Source organism: Ambystoma mexicanum, chromosome 5q (genome assembly GCF_040938575.1).
Source record: "Ambystoma mexicanum isolate Mex_15411 chromosome 5q, UKY_AmexF1_1, whole genome shotgun sequence".
NCBI lineage: Eukaryota > Metazoa > Chordata > Amphibia > Caudata > Ambystomatidae > Ambystoma > Ambystoma mexicanum.
Window position 1 is genome coordinate 109,530,511 of NC_090933.1, and position 21,737 is coordinate 109,552,247.

Below are 21,737 nucleotides of genomic sequence, written 5' to 3' on the forward strand. Positions count from 1 at the left end.
AGTGGTGACTACATGAAGTCATAGGAGACCTCTTCTCTCAGTGGGGTTTCCCCCACTATAGAGCTATTCGCCATAAGCGAATACAGACAATGCCCAGACTTTGCATCCAGGTTCCCTCAGCCAGGCTCCAAGGGGAACGCCCTACGGATGAATTGGTCAGGGATGTTTGCCTACGCTTTTCCACCAACCCCTCCACAGATCCACAGTGAACGATGCCACTCATCCTGGTTGCTCCTATGTGGGCGAGACAACCATGGTATCCACACCTACGCAAACTGGTGGTGTGCAACCCCCCCTCCCCCGCACCCCACCCCCCCTCCTCCAAATCAAACTCCCGGGCTGGTACAACCTACTCGAGTGACTAACAGTGCATTCTCAACCCAACTCTATGAACTTGTCAGCATGACTCTTGAAGTCATAGTTCGGACATCTCAAAACCCCAGAGATGTATGGATATCTTGAAAGAGTCAAGAAATCCTAACACAAGATCCTGTTACTATGACAAACAAACGATTCACAATTTGGTGTCAGAATAAGCAAATCGACTGAGTTTATTGTACTCCTTCTAATGTCGCCTATATGCTCCACCTTCTGGATGCAGGGTTAGTGTTTAACTCGGTGCACCTGGCAGCTTTATCAGCCTACACCACTTCCCATAACAAGGTGTCATGGTGGAAAGTCAGTCAAAGCATTTATGGAAGGGGTAAAGAGACTCTCTCCAATTTCTAACCCACCACCAGGTTGAAACTTAATGTGGTACTTGCTAAGCTCATGGGACCTCTTTTGAGCCCATGCACCAATCTAGTCTCAAACACCTGACTTATAAAACTGCCTTCTTAGTAGCCATCGCCTCCCTAAGAAGGGTCAGTGAAATTGAAGCTCTGTCAGTGCAGGATCCTTTCTTTACTATTCATAAGGATAAACTGGTTTTACACTCACCCTAGATTCTCACCTAGTTCATTTCCAAATTCCATGTTAACCAGTCTATTGAGCTACCAGCCTTCCAAGATCCCAAAAGCTCTGCTGAGGCGAAACTCCACACACAAGATGTGAGGAGGGCGGTCCTCCACTATGTAGACAAGACCAGAGCGCTAAGAAAGACAGATCAGCTGTTCGTCTCCATAGCTCCAGGCAGAGAAGGAGATCACGTCTCTAAGAATGCCATCTCTAGGTGGATAGTCGCATGTATCCAACTGTGCTATTACCTTTCAGATAAAACGCTGCCTTTTATGCCAAGGGTCCACTCTACAAGAGGTACTGGAGCCACTCTACATTTCATTGTAAATGTACCCCTTGACAGCATTTGCAAAGCAGCTACATGGAGCTCTATTCACACCTTACTCAGCACTGCTGCATTGATACTCATTCCAAGACAGATACTCAAGTGGGACAAGCGGTTCTAAGACACCTGTTCGCTCATGAACCTTCTCACAGCCCACCTCCTAACACTGCTCGCTAATCTTTGCACAGCATATGATCTAAACAGATTCCACAAGCCTCAGAAGGGATACATTACTCACCGTAATCGTATTGTGAATCTGCTTAAATTCACATGCGCCCGCCCTTCCTCCCCTCTGAGAAGGTGCATGGAAGCTTGTAGTCTTATTTATCTTATCTGCTTGGGTACTCTGTGCTCCCGCTACGCCTCATGCTACCTCATGTCAGAAAAAAATGCAATCTGAGGGTCCTATACACGTGAGGGATCAGGGGTACAGGGGACGTCGCACTAGTATTACTGGCACGCCCTGGTTCGACGCCTCTTTTCCGAGTTTCGAAAAACAAACTGTAATACTCCAGCTTCCACTCTGTCGGCCTATGCACAGCATGTGAATCTAAGCAGATACAAGCATCAGAAATACGATTACAATATATAAAAATTTTTTCCAGGAGTTAAGCGGGGTAGGAGAGGGCCCCTTAGTTTCCTGTTATATCCTTGAGTGGTTTGATGCTGATTTGAAGGCTTGATGCACTTTTCCTAATGGTTGAGAACGTTCCTATGGTGTATTATTATTGGTGTTCCTTGTGCGAGGATGTATTTGTAGATGTCAGGGTGGCAGGGATCCACGGGGAGCCTGATTTGTTGCTTTGATTTATGAGTTTGAAAGTCTCCACTGACATCGGTGAGTGTCTTCAGTGTTGTGGCTGCATGGTCTGTTGGATGGTCATGATTTTATTTTTGAAGTGGTCTGCAAGGTCACTGCATACTTTCTTCGATGGTATTCGAGCATTGTTGCACCAGGTTTTTTTTTTTTTATTTATTATTTTTTTTTAATGATTTTAAATAGTTCTTTTTGGGCGTTTGGTGCTTTGAGGATTCTGTCGTAGTATTTCCTTTTTGCTTTTTGTATTTCCTTTTTGTATGAACAGGTATGTTGAAGTTTGAATATTTTTCCGCGGTCTTTATTGATCCTCGTTATAGTTTTTCCTTTTCATGGCGCCTAGTAGTGGGGTGAAACATTTTGCTGTTGCTTTTTTGCGGGATTGATTGAAAGGTTTTTCTTTTGTGATCTTGTTGATTGTTGTGGTCCAGTTGTGAAGTGAAACCAGGGACCAGTAAGTTTCTGAGCTTTGTTGTTCAGGGGAAGCATTACCAATTCAAGGCCCTTCCCTTCAGGCTGAAGTTGGCGCCCAGAGTCTTCAAGTGCTTGACGCTGGTGGTGGCCCATCTGTGACTACAAGGGATCCAGGTCTACCCGTACTTGGACAACTGGCTCATCCTGACCACTTCAATAGACATTGCCGTCGACCACACAGTGAGGACAGTCTGCCTGCTGACGGATCTGGGGTTCTCGGTGAATTCTGCGATGAGTCAAGCAGGACTTTGCATAACGCGCTGTTCCTGGGATCCCAGCTCAAGTGTCCTGCCTGGCGTCGCTGTCGTAGGAGAAAGTAGGAGCCATCCTGGGCAAGTTGCAAAGTCTGGTAGCTCTTAAGATCGCCACAGTGAGGGCCATCAAGTCTCTGCTTGGCATGTCATGCATTTATCTCATCCGACTCTGCGGTTTATGGATGCGCCCACTGCAGAAGTTCCTCAACACCTGTTTGGATTCAGTGTCCGGAAGCTTCCAGGACAAGATTGTGCTCGACAAAGGATTCAGTCAGGTGGTGGGGCGTGTGCTCGCATCTAACCGGAGGTGCAGATTTCCAGGCCCCACTGCGCCAGGAGACTGTAATGACGGACGCTTCCCTGGAAGCATGGGAGCTCACACCAGAAGTTGCATGCCAGAGGCCTGTGGCTGCCAGTGACGACTTTGCACATCAACGTTCTGGAGCTACGGGCGGAGTTTTGAGCCCTCACATTTTTCCTGCCTTCCCGCAAGGGCCAGGTGGTGAGGGTCTTCACAGACAATACCACCACAATGTTTTACATCGGGAAGCATGGGGGCACCAGATCCCCAGCGCTCTCCAAAGAGGCGCAGGACTTAAGGCATTGGGCCGTCGTTCAGGGGATGTTCTTCATCCCTTTTCATCTGGCAGGTGTAAAGAACAGTCGCCTACTCTCTGAGCAGGGAACATCGCTCTTGCCAAGAGTGGGATCTTCGGCAGGACCTAGTGGAGAACCTGTTCTACAAATCGGGTAATCACCATATAGATTTGTTTGCGACAGTGACGAACACCAAGTGCCAGAGGTTTGCTAGCAGCTTCCTCCAGCAGGGGAGCATAGGGGACACATTCTCATTGCCTTGGGAAGGCCTCGCCTTATGGGTTCCCTCAGTTGCCGTTGTTACTTTGAGTCATCCGTCAACTCAAAACGGTGCTGGTGCCCGATGATCCTGGTCGCACCGGCGTGGCTGAGGCAGATCTGGTACCCGGACCTTCCCATCATGTCAGTGTCCTCATCAGTCAAGCTGCCACTGGGTCGTGGAGCTTCTCGCCAGGGAAGGAGGAGCCATTCTTCACCATGATCAAGAATCTCTGAACGTGAAGGCTTGGCTCCTGCAGCGCAAGAATTCTGTAGTTACTATCTCCCAGCAGACTGCAAGGAAGTTCTTGCCAAGGCTAGAGCATAGTCAAATTTGAAATGCTATGGACTCCAGTCGAAGAGATTTGCTATTTGGTGCTGTTACCACAAGATCAACCAACTGAGGGTCCAGGCCCCTCAGGTACTTCCATGTTTGTTGTCGTTGGCCAAATTGGTGCTGGCCCACGCCTCCAAGGTTCATCTCACTACATCAGATCCCCAGGACGACCATCCTTGTGGTCGCACTGATTGGGCAAGGAATACAAGGGACTATTCCGCTCATTGCACCAGTGAAGGCCCTGGTCCTGGCATGGGAGCTCAATGTGAGGCTTACTAGGCTCATGGGACCGCCATTCAAGACTGCATTCTGCACCGCTAGTTTTTGTCGTGAAAAACGGCTTTTCTCGTGGCCATCACCTCACCATGACTAGTGGGGGAGATCCAGGCCCTCTCCTGTAAACCACTTTACTTTCCACGAGACCAGGGTGGTGCTGCAGACTCACCCCTCCTTCATGCCCAAGGTGCTGTCGGACTTTCTTCTTGGTGTTCTGACCCCACCCCCACCCCCCCCGATGCCTTTGTCGCCGACTGAAGTTCCTTTGCATTCACTTGATTTGGCTAGAGCACTGAAGTTTTATGTGGCCCACACGAAGAGTTTTGGGGAAAACCTCTCGGCTCTGTGAACTTTGGGCCTGTGAACCATGGGAAGGCCCTGTGCAAGGCTTCCATTTCCATGTGGCGCTCAAGCTGTATCAACAACTGTCACCGGTTGGCAAACCGACTGCTGCCTGGCTGTCCGAGAGCCCACTCTACCAGAGCGATCGCTGCTACTACAGCGTTCCTGTCTGGTGTGCCCCTGCTGGACATCTGCATGCCTGCTTCGTGGAGGTCGACTCAGACCTTCATGAAATTCTACTGCATCAACAGGGATTCCAGGGAGGAGTCCAGAGTCGGCTAAGCGGTGCTGTGCAACCTGCTCATCTGAAGGTGAGCTTGGTGAGGAGGTAAGAGATGCTTATGTTGAGCCTTGCCACCTCCCGTGGTTGTGCATGTGTGTACTGCTATGTATTCTTTACACATGAGCCAGTGCATCCATGCCAGACCCCATGCTGGAGAAGGAACAAGTGCAAACCCTCCCGCCTAACCCTCTGCGGCTCTTCTCTTGGTCCTACTGCCACTTTTTTTTACTGAGGATTCCCAGCCTGACAGGGAATATTCATGAAAATGTGAACCCATGCTGGAGAACAGTTACAGGTAAGTAACTTGTTCCTTATATGGAGTCAGACCAGCGTACCTCACCGCCTTGCCTGTTCTAAGGACCCTAAGATCAAATAACATAGGACTCTTAAGTAAAACGTGGTTCGAACTTGTGGGGGGGTGAACAAGGTAATTTGCATACGCGGCACCAAGGAGCTGGAATGCACTGCCTCATTAACTGAGGCGATGCCAATCCTTCACATTTAAAAAGGAATTGAAAACTAGGATGTGCAGATGAACCCTTGATTAGCATAAACTCCACCCTTGTACGGTTAATGGATGAGGGGCTTTCTATGCACCATTTTTATTTGTTTTACTTTTTAAGTTGTACGTCCTGTTGGCGCTACTATGCCCCTGGGCCTGTGACATGCGCTTTACAAACGTAAATTGTAGTTTGGCAATTTGAGAGGTGGGCTGCCGCATTGACCATCGGTTCTGCCTGTGGGAGTTTGGGGGATGGCTGATCGTGTTATGCTACACCTTGCAGAGCAAACTAGTTTGGGATAGGAACATGGCTGGAAGAGTAGTGTCATGGTGAAAATTGTGTGGGGCGGCTCCTTCCACTACATGCTTCAGGACTCCACTGGCAACAGCCACGTTTTTAGGTCCTTTTTGAAGGGGCGGTAGTGTCCGTTGCGGCAGATGTTTAGTGGAAGATGGTTCCAGGCAGAGGCGTGGGTGGAGAAGGCATATCCTCCCAATCTGGTGGGTTTGTTGGTGGGGTGGGGTGGGGGGGGGGGATTACGAGCACCTAATCGGAGAGATCTGGTCATGTGGTAGCAATTGATCTTGTCCTGGGGAAACTTGTTGAGTGTGATTGAGGGCATGATGAGCGATGCCCATGGCTTTAAAGGTGGCCCGTCGGCTGATGAGTAGCAAGTGTAGGGGTATGAGGGAGGGGTAACATGTTTTCTGGCTGAAGTGGCGAACAGTCTGGCCGCAGGGTTTTGGATTTGAGTTTCTAATCTGATGTGCCCAGACGCCTAAATGGAGGGAGTTGGCATAATCTAAGAGGAAGAGAATAATGCCCAGTATTGCAGAAAACCTATGAGGGTAGGATAGGTAAGGTAAGATTAGCCTTTAGGATGCATAGGTAGAAGTCTCATGTTGTGGACCTGGAGCTGATGTGTTGTGAGAGGGATTGCTGAGTCCATTGTGCATCCCAGATTTCTTTGAGGCGAAAACCTGCTGGTGGGGCTCCTAGTGCTTGTGGCCAGGGTGTTGGTTGGTGGATTAGGGCGGTATTGCCACATTAGTATTTCAGTATTGCCTGATTTGAGAAGGTGGTTGGCTGTCATCCAGTGATCGAAGGCGGGTCTGGGCGATGTTGGTGTTTTGGGGGTTCTTGAAAACTATCTGGGCGTCATCTGTATAGTTATAGCATGAAAGCGGAGGAGTGCCGGCAGTGGGCTGAGGTAGAGATTGAGGAGTAGGAGTGACTAGGAGGCTCCCACGGGGCGAGGGACAGAAGTGGAAGGAGCACGAGTCTCTAATGCCTACTGTGTGAAGCCTGTCCATAAGAATTGTGTGGTCAATGGTAAAAGCGGCAGATAAATCAAACAGAACGAGTGCAGCGCATCCATCAGAGTGAGCAGTTGTTTTTGGATTGACACAAGCAGAGTCGGTTCCTCGAAGGTCTGAAGCCAGATTGGGCTGGATCATGGAGCAGGTTTGCTTCTGAGATCCACCAGAATCATGAAGACCTGCATTTTGAGCATCCCACGACGTGCTGCGACTTTGCAGGCCTGCAAGCCCTGGGACCTTGAGCCATCGTGCGGTGCATGGTCTTCCGAATCCAGATTGCACTGAAACTTTGGCCTCCTCCTGACTCTCAAGACACGATGAAGTCCTTGAAGTCCCCTCTCCAGAGTGCTGGACCAGATTAGAGACAGGAATCCGACAAGTGATATTCAGCCTTCTCCTGGCACCTGAAAAAGGGTGCCAAAACCAGAGCCGCATCCAGCCGTGAAGAATATCTTGCTTTGACTCTTCCCCGTTAATCCCTGCTGCAAAATCCCTTCCAGTGGCCTGTCTTCATTTCCAGGAATTTGACTGTTTTTGGCTGCAGATACTGAAGTTTCCCTCACAAACTCTGTGCTGAGGTACTGTGTTGGCTGGGGTATTTACTTACCTTAAGCCTGTGATTTCTTTATAGCTTTAGGGGCTTTCTTTTTTAAAAAAAACTTTTGTTTATTGGCAGAAAATTAAGATGGGTATAGCATACCTTACACAGAGAGAAACAGAAATCAGTGTCGCATTAGGCATTACATCATGCACTTTTTTGATACAGCTCAAAATGGGAAGGGGGGGATTAATGACAGCACGAGGGGGTGCGAGGTGCGCAGTACTTATGGTGATGCGTCGGGCGGACCCGGCGGGGGGGGGTGGTGCTCCACTCAACCTTGGCTCTATTCAGATAGCTGCAGAGTTCTGTCCACACGTTCTTTGGGCGGGATGTCGTGGGCAGGGATCCAATATACTCCTCTTCACAGATTTGTACCCACGTGAGGGCTTTCAACCACATCTCGAGGGTGGGGGGGAGAGCGGCGCTTCCAACCTTGTCGAATGCATCTTTTAGCGACAATAGCACTAACATTTAAAAATTGCATTTTTTTTGCATTTTCTCCGGACCATATTCCAAACAGTAGAGCTAGCGGGTCAGTCCACTGGGGACCCAATTATCTCTGTAGCGCTTTCGTTACCGCCAGCCAGAACGCCCTCAGCTCAACACAGGACCAAAACATATGCATGTGAAATGCCTCTTCAGTTACACATTTCGGGCATGTGTGGGCCGGGGGTGCATGTACATTTTGCTACTCTGTGGGGTGTGTAATGTCTGAGTTTATATTGTATACAGCGGAATTTAGCGCTAAGGGAGACTTTGCGCGTGTGCGCACACATTTTGTTCCACATGTCATCAGTGATTTCTATCGCCAGCTCTCTAGCCCAAGCTTCCCGTGGTTTAAGGGATGTGTTCTCTCACTTTTCCAGCTGCATTTTATACAGGGAGGATATTATGCCCCTACTGCCTGTAGAGTTTGCTATGTATTGGATTTCGGGTGCCTCAGGGGGCTCGTCTGGGTAGGAGGGCCATATTGCACGGACTGCTGCTCTTAGCCTGAATTATTGAAGTAGCTCAAGCGCTGAGTTGGAGTGCCACGTTTGGGGGGGGTGATGAATTTACCGTCTGGGTATAGATCAGTTAGTGCTCGATATACCAGGACCGCCCAGTGTCGCATGAAATGCTGGTCGTGCGTGACGGCGAATCCTGGGAATTGTCGTATGGGTAGCCATTTATAGTATGGGTGGTGCTCTTGTGTCGGTTTCAGAATCCTATTTCATGCTCTTATTGTGGTGGCCACCGGGTCTGCTGGGGAGTCTGTCCGGAACGTGTGATGTAATAGGGTCATGATGTTGGTGCCATCCCCTGCCAGTTTCTCTAATTTGACGTGGGAGGGGTGGGTTCAAATGTGTATACCAGTGCATGGCGTGTTGGGCCTGTGCTGCTAACCAGTACAGGGTTAGGTCTGGGGCTGTGAACCCCTTTTTCGTAGGGAGGGGGGGGGGGGTCATATGTTGCCACTTCGACTGGACAGCTCTGGAATGCCAGGGGAATTGGGCGCACGCATCATGGAGCCTCTTGAAATGTTGCTTCCCGGGCCACACGGTATGTTGGCAAGGATATAGAGAAGCTTGGGGACCGCCATTTTTACTAGGGACAGTCTGCCCACCAGGGACAGAGGGAGGCTGCGTCATTTAAGCATCTTGGATTCAATGAGCTGTGCAGTTGTCTCGTAGTTATCCTCCATAAGGAAGCTTTGGTTAGTGCCACTTGCACCCTTAGGTACTTGATGCCCCCCGAGGGACCACCGTAGGGGAAATTCGCATGATGGTTGCTGGGTTGCCGCAGTAAGGGGAATATTTCGGATTTAGAATAGTTTATGGTAAATCCAGATTACATTCTTATTTTTGTCTCGTATGATCGGGTCCAGGTGTGTGGAGGTGTTTCTGACATATAGAAGTATGTCACTGGCATACAGTGAGATGATTTTCGGTGTATCCTGTAATCGAATACCTTTGCCGGTGTCGGTCCCTAATGTGGTCTGCCATGGGTTCAATGGTAAGCGCAAAGAGGATGGGAGAGAACTGACAAACGGACATCCCTGGCGGGTACCCCTGTGTAGCGCAAAGGGAGAGGAGACGATGGAGTTGACCAGCACCCTGGTCATTGGATCAGTGTATAGCAGTTTTATGTCGATCATCCTGTTTGGTCCTATTCCCATTTTTTTCCAGCACGGCTTAAGTATTTCCATGAGACCATGTCAAATGCCTTCTGGGCATCTAGCGTGGCGGCCACTGCATCCGTCTTCGGGTCAATTCTGGACATTACATTGAATAATCGGCGGATATTGAGTGCTGTAGAGCGGCCAGGAACAAATCCACTTTGGTCTGCGTGGACCAGGTTGGGCATAAATAAAAGGAATCTATTCGCAATTATTTTAGCAAAAATGTTCATGTTCGTGTTCATAAGCGAAAAGGGCCTATAGGAACCACATTTGTCTGGAGGCTTCCCTGGTTTGGGGAGAACGTTGATTAGGGCTTCCCTTGAGAGGGGGGGGGCAGGGGAGGCTAACCGAAATGATTCGGTCCAGACCCCGTGCAATACGGGAGCTAGGATGGCTATGTGTTCCCGGTAGAACTCAGATGTGAGCCCATCGGGACCCGGTGCCTTGTTTTTCGGAAGGTCAGAAATTACCTGGACTATCTCATCCAAGTTGAATGTGGCATTGAGTTGTTCTTGGTGCTCTGGGAGATGAGGGTCGTAGGGATGCATTCTAGCAGGTCGTCTAGGTCTTGAGCATTGTGTTCCAGCTGGGGGCCATATAGACTGGCATAAAAGCTAGCAAAGGTGTTGGTGATGGGTTGGTCGGACCAGTGTCATAAGCCCTGTTCGTCTACAATGTGATCTATTCGGGACCTGCCTCCCTCCACTCGTACTAATTTAGCTAGGGTTCTGCCAGGTCTGTCACCCTCACCATACCTTCGGGCAGCTACGGGGCGAGCAAAGTACTGCACCTCGCTCAGGGCGTGAGATTCAAACAGTTCTAGTTCTGTTCTGATTTTTGCTAGGATTGCCGGAGCTGGTGCAGAAGCATGTTGCTGTTCTAGAGTTTTGAGCTTCGTTTCGGAGCTGTTTAGGGCCTGCCTTATAGCTTTGAGAACCCTGGCCTCCCTTGAGATGCACAACCCTCTGATAAATGCCTCTCAGCAGGTCCCCTCGGGTGTGTCCTGCGTGTTATTCTCGAAAAAGGTGTTTATGTCCGACAGGATCTCTGATTTTAAAGACAATATCAGAGCACCAGATTTAAAGCGCCAGGCGGGGCGGGCTGTCGGATTGTTACCCAGTAGGATCTGCAGCAGCACGGGGGAGTGGTCAGAGTGCGTGCGAGTATCTTAACGTCCGACACCCTGCCCACTCGGCTCCCCGGCAGTAAAAACATATCTATTCTCGGAAGAGCTGTCGTGTACTGTGGAGTAGAAAGTGTAGTCTCTGTCATGGGGATGAAGAGTTCTCTACACATCGTGTAAATTCAGGGAGTTCATGTGTGTTGGGAGTAGTTTGGCGGCTCGGGACATGACCCTGCGGGTCGTGGTTGTCCTATCTAGGACATTGTAGAAAGGTTTATGTCTTCCCCCCCCTCACCCCCAATGTAATGGGAACTTCCATATCTCATGAGGATGGCGGTCACAGCGTCTATAAATTCAGGGGAGTCAGTGTTGGGACCGTATGCATTCACGAGCAAGCATTCCTCATTAGCCAGAGTGCAGTGGAGGATCATGTATCTGCCCTCCGTGTCGATGTGGGATGTGTGGAGTGTGAATTTTAACAATTTGTGGATGAGGGTCAGGACTCCTCTGGATTGGGTGGAGAATTGGGTATAGAATCTGTTGGGGCCCCAGGACTGTGCAAGGTTGGATGATGGGAGTTTCAGAGCGTGTCTCCCCTGCAACAGGAGTACCTTGATTGTGTCTTTGTGCATATGATGTGATCCTGCGTGACTTTGTAAAATTCGTCAATCCCCAAATACTCCATGTCATCATTTTAATGGCCATGCTGGCGGTTTATGGGACATCCCAACTCCAGGGACTAAAGGATCTGCCTCTGTTTACCAACATATGTGCAGCCGTGGCGCGGGTGCGCCTCACTTTAAGACCAGTCATTACTTTCCTGCCGATTTTTTTTATTTTTTTTATAACATTCCCGAACTTCCCCGCCCACAACAAACTAGCATTGTGACCACCCCTAAAGCAACCAACTGCTTGCCGTTCCTAATTTGGCGACGCTTGGCTAATAGCCCAACAGGGGCTCAAACAGGAACACTCCACCTTAGATGGCATTGCAGCTGCTGTGGGGGCTACCGCTGCCGTCTGACCCACATTAACGCATGTTATGATGATACATCATTAATCTTTTGAACGGCTGATGAAATTTATGGTTACAAAAATAAACCAGTATGTTCTTCCTGAGAACTGAGCAATTACTCTCATAGTTCGGTGCCTAACAGTTAGGTGAGGAGTCGAGGTTCAGGCCCATTGTTTGCCATTTTGGTCGGGTCCTTTAGGGATGTACCCTCTTCCCCAAGTCATGCTCTTGAATATAGCCATTGGGGCTCTGTAAGGCCCAGAATAGTACAGAGGTGGGGGGGGGGGGGGGCGGGAGGAGGAGAGACCGGTTTACCCCCCCCCCCCCCCCCTCGGGGGGGGCAGTCTCTAGATGGGACTCGGTTGATGAGGCCTCCAGTAGGGTCATGCAAGCGTGATCTCAGTTGTCGTTCATTGGTTCATCTGTGGGATCCGCTAGTGGGATTTGTGCCTCAATGAATGTGACTGCCTCATCGGGGATCGTGAAGAAGTATAGCTTGTTGCGGTGAGTTTAGGCAAGCCAGGAAGAGCATTGCATACTCTATTTTCCACCGAATTGGCGTCGATCCATCTGCACCCCTACCGAAAAATCGTGATTTGAGAGTCCAGCCTTAGTTTCCCTTTCTCTCTGGCCAAGCGAAGTATGTGGTCTGTCTTTGTAGCTTAGCAGTTTTGCAATTATTGGTCTGGGGAAGTCTCCTGGTTTAGGCCGGGGTGCCAGTGAGCGATGTGCTCTTTCTACAGTGAAGAATGGTGATGGCTCATGGTTATCGAGGAGGTCTTTCGACCGCGAGTTCCATACGACCCTTCAGAGCGGATTCGGGAACCCCCACTATGCAAATGTTTCTTCGCGACCTCGAGTCGAGGTCGACGCACTTGGCTTTGACCTGTTTCATGTCGCGGACAAGCTCCGTGAATGCTCTGTAAGGTATGAACATTATCCTCGTTGGTTCATATCCTTTGCTCTGCCTCTGTGATTTTGGCCCCATGTTGGTCTAGTTCAGCTCTCAGGGAGGCTACATTTGCATTTATATTGTCCAGTTTTTCATGGAAGGCTGCAGTTTTTGGCCCTGGATTCCATCAGTATAGTTGGGTCAGGCTGAGGTGGGTCCGGCAGGATATCGCCATCTTTGTGTACTATGGAGGACGCCTGGTCCGCCCTGGGTGCTGCCTTGGTGAACTTATCCATGGCGCCTACCTTGTTGGCTCCTCGCGATCTGTTGGACATTGTTACGATGGGGAGCAGCTCCCAACTGGGCAGGTTTGGTGGTGACCGTAGTAAAGAGTCCTGTAGTGAAGGTGGTAGCAGGCCAGTAGTTTTGGCGTGCAGGGAATTCACGCCTGGTAATTGCAGGCATTTGGCCCAACCAGTTGAGGATGGTCAGTGGTACTGAGCGCCGTGCAGAAGAGATGGCCAGGGGGGCTGTATGATGGTGGGCTCAGCAGGTGCCCCGCGGCATGTGCAATGGGTGGAGATGGCTGAGCGGAAACAGGTGCCAGTATCGCATTGGGTGGTATTTGGGCTTCTCTGGGCGAGATGCAATCGATGAGGTGAGTGTGGGGGCCCGCTAGGGCGAAGAGACGCGGGGTGCCTTCACCCTTCGGGGTGTATTGTGCAGTCCCAGCTCCGCTGTGGAGGGCAGAGGCCTTCTGATGTGGGAAGCCGCCGTGTGGAAGGGAGAGCTGGGGAACTGGTTGGTCCTTGCGTTTCCTGCCGCCCCAGCCGGCGTCGGGCTGTCTATGAGCGGGTCTGAAGTCTGGGACCGGCCTCCCGGGAGAGCAGCGAGCGATGCTGGGGCAGGGAGATCAGGCTGCAGCAATCGTTCCCTCATAGATCTGGGGCCGGGGAGTGGGTTGCTGCAGACCGGCCCCGCGCCAGGCCGGGTTTGAGGAGGGGGGCAAGCCGCAGCTGCCCTGTAGATGCAGCAGGGGCCCGTGGGAGCTCCGGCAGGCCAGCAGAGGTGGCGGCGGTGCAACACCCCCCCCCCCCCCCCCTCTCCCCCCTGGGCACTCACCCTTGCCACCCTTCATCGGCAGGGCCCGCGGCGGCAGATTGGAAGGAGCTCCAGCTGGTGTCGCATAGGAGTGCAGTCCTCCGTCCCACGGCGGTCGCGCCACACCGGCAGCACGTCGGGAGGTTCGTTAGCAGGTTTCTCTCTGGCCTGGCAGCGGTGTATCATGGGGCAGCCCAAGCTCCATCGCCACCGAAGCTCCAAGAGGTAGGCTCAGTGGGAGTATCGGGCCGACCTGCGTGGTTGGCTGTATCTCAGCCGCAGCTGAACTGCAGGTATCTGTTTTTAGCAGAATGTGTCCCGTAGTGAGGGGAACCGTCCGGTGTAGAGATGGCCGGATTCCGCCGATGTTTGTCTCTGGGTCGCGGAGCTCTGTAGCTAGGCGGCCATCTTGTTGGCTGCTCAGTAGCGCCCCCCAGCTTTAGGAGCTTTCTTGTGATTGCTCATCCAGTTCACCCATGCCCACTGCTGGAATCCTCCTACGGTGTCTATACAGAGAAGTCCCTGGAACCTTTCAACTTTAAAGTGAAGTACGTGCTTGTTTGAAGAGACTTCCTCAGGAACTCTTTCCCTGCTAGTGAACCATGGGTCACCCTGCCTACAGTTGGCTTCTAGACCACTAGGGTCTCTTCTGCCTCTGAGAGAAGTCATGCAATAAGGACTGGCTGTTCCAGAGGGAGGCCCCAGCCGAATGAAAGATCTAACGCCAACTCGTTGTTTGGAGAATTGACTGACCCTGAGGGAGTTGGAGGCGGATGAGCGCAGAGCTCGAGGGAAGATATTTAGGAAGAGTTGAAGGTATTGAGGACTCAGGCCCCAGAAGGCCTTGTGGACAATGTAGAGGGTTTTCAACTTAATCCTTGCAGCCACTGGAGCAAGTGCAGAGATTTCAGTCCTGGAGAGATGGGATCCCTGGGCTTGAGGCTAAGGACAAGTCAAGCAGTCGTTTTCTGGATGAGTTGCAGAAGGCGGAGAGTGAAGGCAGGTAGATTTAGAAAGGCTGTTGCAGTAGTCCAACCTAGAGAGAACCAGATCTCTGGAGACAGTGAGCTTCTGGGGGAAGGAGAGTAAAGGAAGAATACTGAGGAGGTGCAGCTGGGAGTGACACTCTGACGAAGTACTTAGTCCCACGACTTAATGTGGGCTAATTGTATTTATAATGCACCTTTTTATTTTTTTGTATTACGGCTGGTTGTAAGTGTTTCTGTTGAACCCTTCATATGCTAAGTTCTTTGTACCTTCCTACAGCCGTCTCTTCCCCCCGCCTAAAATGAACCTGGCTGCTTTGTCTACGCTAACAAATACTCGCGTGGTACAGCCTTCTACGAACAGTGGAGTTTGTATACTCTGTATGGTTTTGCTAATACCTTAGTTGGACTTCAGAAAAACTGTTCTGCCTGTAAGCTAGTCTTGGAGGAATTCTAAGCGGGTCTTGTGGAGGGTGGTGTGTGTGTGTGTGTGGGTGTGTGTGTGTGATATATATGCACATGGCCTTAAAAGTTGCTTGTCTGATTTACAGCCAGTGTAGTAGCCTCTGGGCCAGGGTGGTATGGTCTCTCGAGAGGTCAAAAAGGAGTCTGGCTGCAGAGATTCAGATTCTCTTCTTTTCTGGGCTGATAGGCAGGCGCGTCCAGGTAGATGAAGTTGGTGTCATCTAAGCAGGTGCAGATGATGGCGAGGATTGATGCGACAATGAAGGTAGGAGAGATGGAGGAACTTGAACCTGAGGATGCGTAGGTGGAAGTGGCGTGAAGGACAAGAGCATTCCCGTCGGAGTAGGCAGGCTGGAGAAGGTTACATTACCCTAATGACTATAAAGATGTTGGTAGGAAGTGACTCGAGGAGAAGGGTCAGATAATGGTTGTCTATAGACGACCATTATCAACAGAACAGTGTATAGAGTAGGGGGAGCTGCTAGTATAGCAGTGATAAGGAGATGTGGGGGGTGGGCGGAATCCTGGTTTTTGTGAAGTTCTGGGTAATTCGAGAGTTGAAGTGGTCGGTTGACTGCCCTTTTTTTTTTTTGCCAACATTCCCTCCATATTCTATGGACCCGCACCCCAAAACCTTTTGCTTTTAGTTTTACAACTTGTCCTGGCCTTTCACTTCACTGTCCTTTTTTGCTCATTTGTTCTGGGGAAAGACTCAGTACTGGGAAACTCTTTTTTTTTTTTTTTTTTTTTTTTTTTTTTTTTTTTTTTTTTTTGGCATGTTACTGGTTTGGGTAACTTTTTCATATTGCGCATAGCATCTTCCAATGCAGTGCAAACTGGGTACTTGTAAACGGGCCTAAAGACAAGCTGATGGCAGCACCATTTCTGTGGCATTCGGCGTTTGGCAACCAACAGTGGCTTGTTGCCCAAGATGGCTGTGCCGTGAGATTATTTGCTTGTTCTTTGGCCTTCTTATCTTGTTGGGGTCAGGAATTCCCTTTTATGGTCATGCATTTGCACAGGAAAGTGCATGCGCGTGTGTGTAAACACACTGTTGGGTCCCAATCCACAAACTGATGCTTGTATGGTTGGTGTGCATGCAAGAGTCTGCCCCACACAGGACCCTGATTGGTCTAATGCTGGTGTGCACAAGGTGTGCAGATCCTTTCTATTAGAGGGCTGAGTCTCGTCAGGCTTGAATTTGGGATAAAATGAGTCCTGCAGCCATTCAGCAAATCGGGAGGAGGCAGTGTCCTGTGTAGCTGTTCAGACTGAAGACCCGAGGACGAATCCTGAAGAGGCCTTGCAGCCTTTTGCTGCTGTCCCAGTGAAGCCGTCCTGGACTACCCAATAGACTCTTGCTGGTGCTTCGACCTGGTGGCACCAACTAGTCCACGCCTGCTCACGAATCTGGAACTTTTGAAAGTGACGAGCTCCGTTTTGGGCTACTGTGCCATAAGTGGTGGTGGTCTGCATTTTTCAACTAACTTCAGTGGCATTCACCTAGTCCTACAAGTCTCCATCCTGTCAAGTTTGTGTCCCAACATCGACTGGTCCTGTTCTGGAGGCTCCTTTTGTTTGTAGCTGGTGAGACACCCATGGTCGCCAGTGTGCAGTGAATGTTGCTGGAACTGGAGACTCCTGCATTGGCGCCTGCTACATTTCTTCACTTGAGAGGTTGCACTTGGCTCCTGGACATATTCTAATGGATCCAATGGTGGAAAAACCTATCTGCTGTCTAAGTAGATTATCTCTTCCCTGTGTGGAGTGGACTTGTTGTACAATTAAGGTGCTTAATACCTGCGAGTGGTTTCTAGGATGGAGATTTGAACCTGTTGCGCTGCATTGTCTTGATTTTAAGACAAACGAGTTGCCCCTGATCTATCCTTCTGAAATCACCCCCAACCCAATCGCCTCTCCTAACTAAAACCTCTTGTGTAAAGAGCTGAGTGATCAATTAGTCCCATTGCACCGCATTGTAAGATGCTGTGTGCAGTGTTTAAAAAGTCACTGTGTAAAGGGGGAAACTTGACTGATCAGTTTCCCCATGACAAATGAGCTACCCCAAGGGGTGTAGTGGGGGCGGGGGGGTGGGGGGAATTACTTCCTGTCGGAACAGGTTCAAAAACAGCAAAAAGAAAGGGTCAGTTGAAACTATGGAGTACAAGTTGCCAGATCTTTGGTAACGCTTGCCAGATTTTTCTTTGGTATGGTAGTTCTTTGCTGCAAAAAACGTATTCTGTTACTGCACGGAGCCTTGACTAATACGTTCTGTGTAACCTGTCCATATGTCTTGAAAACCTACAACTGTCTGAAATATGTACTTGAATAAGGTGCAGCAGGGGGTGTTAAAAATCATCTCCACTAATTCATGTTTTTCTTTTTTCTTCTCTCCTGGAAAATGACAAAAGGCTTTGCGAGCTTATGGTCCAAGGGGTAAGTAGGCACGATTTCTTAGATGTTCTTTTTTTTAAAAACAGTTTATTGGTAGGTTGGACGCATGTAAAAATTGCATTGTGTAAGGCAAATACAGAAATTATGCAGTACATGTAATAAATCTTGTGCACTTTCGGGTGGACTGAGCAACTTGTGTAACTCCCTCCCAACTACGTGGTGTCAGAAACCTCGAGGTACAGTCTTGGCAAAATGGGTTTGAATGTTATGTCTGGGGAAAGTCTGATCATAGTCAAACAAGGGAGCCCACGTGTTCATAAATTGGTGTAGTTTTCCTTCCTTTCTGCCGTCACTTTCCGTCACCAAGCTGTCCCATACTTTAATCCACCAAAGAGGGATCAGGCCCTTCTCCGGACTATTGGCGGCGAGCAATCGTGATGCGTGCAGCCAGCAAAAGCTCTAATTAGTTTTGCACGTTCCCCCCCCCAGATTTAGGATATGTCTCCAGTTGGAGAACCTCGGGGCACATGTGGAGTTTAATATGGGTAATGGGCTCTATAATGACGACTTTGACTTAGTTTATACCTTCCCAGGAGGAGTGAATAAGCGGGCAGTCCCACCACATGTGAAAATGAGTTTTGTGCCCCACAGTTTCACCAGCAAGTAGGTGCCACTGAAGTCTGATAATGGTGTAGCTGTATTGGGGAGTAGTACCAGTAGAATGGGAGTTTAAGGGCACATTAATTGTTGGTCACACATCTGGAGGAGTGATTTCTGCCCCAAATGCCTTGCCAAGATTGATTCTTCAGTGGGTGGCCCAATGCTGTCTCCCAGCGACTCATGTAAGATGGGTGCCCTTATAAAATCGTCTCTCAGGAGTTTATACAATTTGGAGACCCCTTCAGGCCGCTGGCCCTCCAGGGCGCTTAACTCAATCGGACTGAAGGCATGCATGGCTTTTGTCTCATCACTGAATGTGTGATCCCGTGCCGTAGCTGAGCATAGGAGAACCTTGCTGGCTCTGAGTTGGAATATCTCTTTACAGTCATCAAACATGCGTGATTGATGTTCCGAACCCCCGCCCCCCCCCCCCCATAGCTGGGCTAATGTCTGAAGGCCTCCCTCCAGTTTCTAAAAGCAAATGGCTGCATACCAGGAGAAAACGCAGGTTTATGAAAAATTGGGAGAGTGGGCCTATGCCTCTAGGGATATTTGTCTCATAGCCCCTTCCCATGACTTGAGTAGCTTTTGAGGTGGAGAGCAGGTTTTGCTATATGGGGAACAAAAGGAAGAAAATGGAGTGAGAGTCTGGATTGTTCAATGTCCACCCATTTTGGTAGGGGGTGGGGAACATCCGTGTCAGGAGATCTAACATTTTGAGCTGCCTCATGTATTTGTGTAAATCTGGGACACCAACCCCACCTAACAGAGTGCCACCTTCCTAGGGATCCTAGCCTCCTTCCCCACCAAATGAACCCCAAGGTTTTCCGCTGGGGGACAGTCATGTACATTTCTGGGAATTTCCACAGGAAGAGAAGTACAGAAATAAAGAAAACAATTTAATTTCGAATGGATTGTGTTTCCACGTATGTCTTCTTTCCTAAAATCCAGCTTGCTGTTTTGGAATTTTTTTCCCCCAGTAGAGGGCGCTGTGTTGATGCCCCTAGGAAGCCTCTGTGCTGATATCGATGTCATCAGTTATAAGCCGTTGCTCAGTTCTGTTTTTCCGCGCTTCACAGCTTCGGTAACGCAATGCTCGCTTTCGTGATAGTCATCGAATGCGATTTTCCAGTGAAACTTCATAAAACTTTTAGATGGCCTCATCGGCTCCATCTATGCCTAGGTACGGCTTTAAAAAATGCAGTGACTGCGGGGCTAAAATGTCCATGGCAGATCCACACAGGATCTGTCTGTGGTGCCTAGGGGCAGTGCTGTTCCGAATGCATGTCAATGACAGCCAAGGCCTTGAGGGAGCGCAGAAGTAAGCCTCAGAAATCCTTTGCCCCGTCCAAACGCAAATCCTAAGAGTCGAGTCCTTCGTCTCCTCGTCATAAAAACTCCTGATCACGTTCTCAAAGTACCCTTTGCCTTCTCTCTCTTCACGATTCCATTTCCTCTTCGCTTTCTTTCCTCGTCTTTAAATCTCTTCATGATCTTGCCCCCCTACCTTTCCTCTCTCCTCTGGTTCTATGCTCCCTCTCGCACCCACAGATCTTCCTACTTATTGGTCTGCTTTCCACTTGTGCCAGTTCTTGTTTCCGTTCCTTTCAGCTCTTGGCCCCTCTACACTGGAACACTCTACCTCTCTATCAGCTTCTCCTTCCGTTCTTCCTTGAAAGCTCATCTTCTGCACCCCCTTCCTCAACCTTGATTACCACTTACTCTTCCCCTGTTCAGTTTCTCTTTAGATTCCTCTGCAAATTGTTGTCTATGGTTTGTCTCATGTTTTACGATAATGCTTCGATTTTATTTGAATGTGTTCTTGTTGCTTCATGTAAAGCGCTATATAAACCTAATAAATAATAGTTTTGTGGACGGAGTTGGGTGTTACATCCCAGAGGGTATAACAAAGAAGAGATAAAAGATTGTGGATTCGATATACAAGTACTGTGCGCTCGTGACCACTCTTTGATTAAGTATCAAAGAAGGGTAAAAAATATTAGTGTAAACTGGCAGCAATCGCTCACATCCACCAGATCTGGAAAATGACTCGATTGTTGGGGTGGGAAGGTGAATCGTGCTCAAGTTGATTTAGACAATAGAAACGCTCAACATCCAAATTTAAGTATTCCAAAACAAGTGTATCTTAAAAAGTAAGGTGTTTATTCTAGATATTGGACATTTTCAAGGCTGTTAATCACACATAGCAAGTCATTAATATACAGAGTTATAAAAATTATATAAACTACCCAATTTGTACATTTTTAAACACAGCCAAATCAACAATTTCAACAGTAAAAATAAAAATCAGAAATTGTAAGATTCAAATGATTGTGACGAAAAATTTGCATTAATGGTAATCAAAAACAAAACCTGCCACATTTTGGATCGCTGATGAGGTCAAGCAAATGTTGCACAAGGTTGTCAAAGCAAATGAGATTATGTATTCATCTTAAATGCATCCTATTGCAATTCAAAGTTAAATTGGCCAGTACAAAGGGTATAATACCCAAATATTAGGAACCGTGCCAGACTATGCTTGCCACCAGGATCACCCAGTCAAATGTGAGTTTAGGAATTACCCTAAAGCAACCTAATTCTGAGATTGTGAACATTTAACAATTTCACCCATGTAATAATGTTGATCAACAAAATTAATGGTGAAATCCTCCAAGTGAATCAATGGGAGGATGCTCTTACCCTAAATCTTTCACAATGACCTATTTCTGCAAAGGTAGAAGAATCATAGTAATGTATAATAGGAATCATATAGAGTAACAATGTAACTGTAAAAGAATGTGGTATACGAAGCATACCTGTAGATGGGAACTAGTTCATTATTAACTCTCATGGAAGTAATTCAAAAGATCTGCAAAATTGTGTGACGAATTTGTTGGTTGACAAGTGTGACCCTTCAATAGGTTCAGCAATGAATCCATGGTAAGCAGAAAATATATACCTAAAGCAAAGTGAGAGGTTTCCACATTAGATGGCCAACTAATGCCATGTTAAGGCCCTAAGGATAGGCTCACTCTTCTATGGATTAAAGAGGTAGTGTTCACAAAGAGAAGTTAAGACCGAAGTATGGATTTTCCACATTGGGCATGTTTCTCTGCCAGTTACATATTGATGGACTATTCATGCACTCATTCTTCTATTCATAAGCCTTAGAGAAAAAAAATGGGTGGGCAAAATTGTAAACTTTACCCGTGAATCGGTGGACAACAAATCAAGGGGCCCAATCCCCGCGTCCTGACACTTTCGACCGTGATGTTTAGAAAGAGAAGCGCCATTTCGGAATGCTACATATAAACATATGCGTCACAGAAGTGCCGTTGCAGCGTGTTGTCACATGTTGAAGACGTGATGTCATATGTAAACAATGCAGCTCGGTGACCAAATTAATGGCCTCCAGAGTGGTCGTGTATGTAAAGGAATGCATTGAAGTAATATACTGCAATGGAGGCACGTGTAATCAGGTGAAAATTCCAAAGTTGTTGCAAAGAACAATAGTGTGCATCACTGAAGCACATTAGTGAAGTAATGTGCTGGAAAGAAAGAGGCACATATCCTAATGGAAGACTACAAAAGTTTAGA

At 48.6% G+C, this 21,737-nt stretch overlaps 1 protein-coding gene across 1 annotated transcript in view; it reads left to right on the plus strand.

The window, feature by feature from the left end:
• Positions 1-21,737, plus strand: part of LOC138497270 (uncharacterized) — a 385,925-nt gene that overhangs the window by 61,344 nt on the left and 302,844 nt on the right. The window contains exon 4 of the mRNA XM_069620617.1: positions 17,498-17,522. Within this exon, the coding sequence (XP_069476718.1) occupies positions 17,498-17,522 (25 nt within the window). The remainder of the gene's footprint in view (positions 1-17,497; positions 17,523-21,737) is intronic.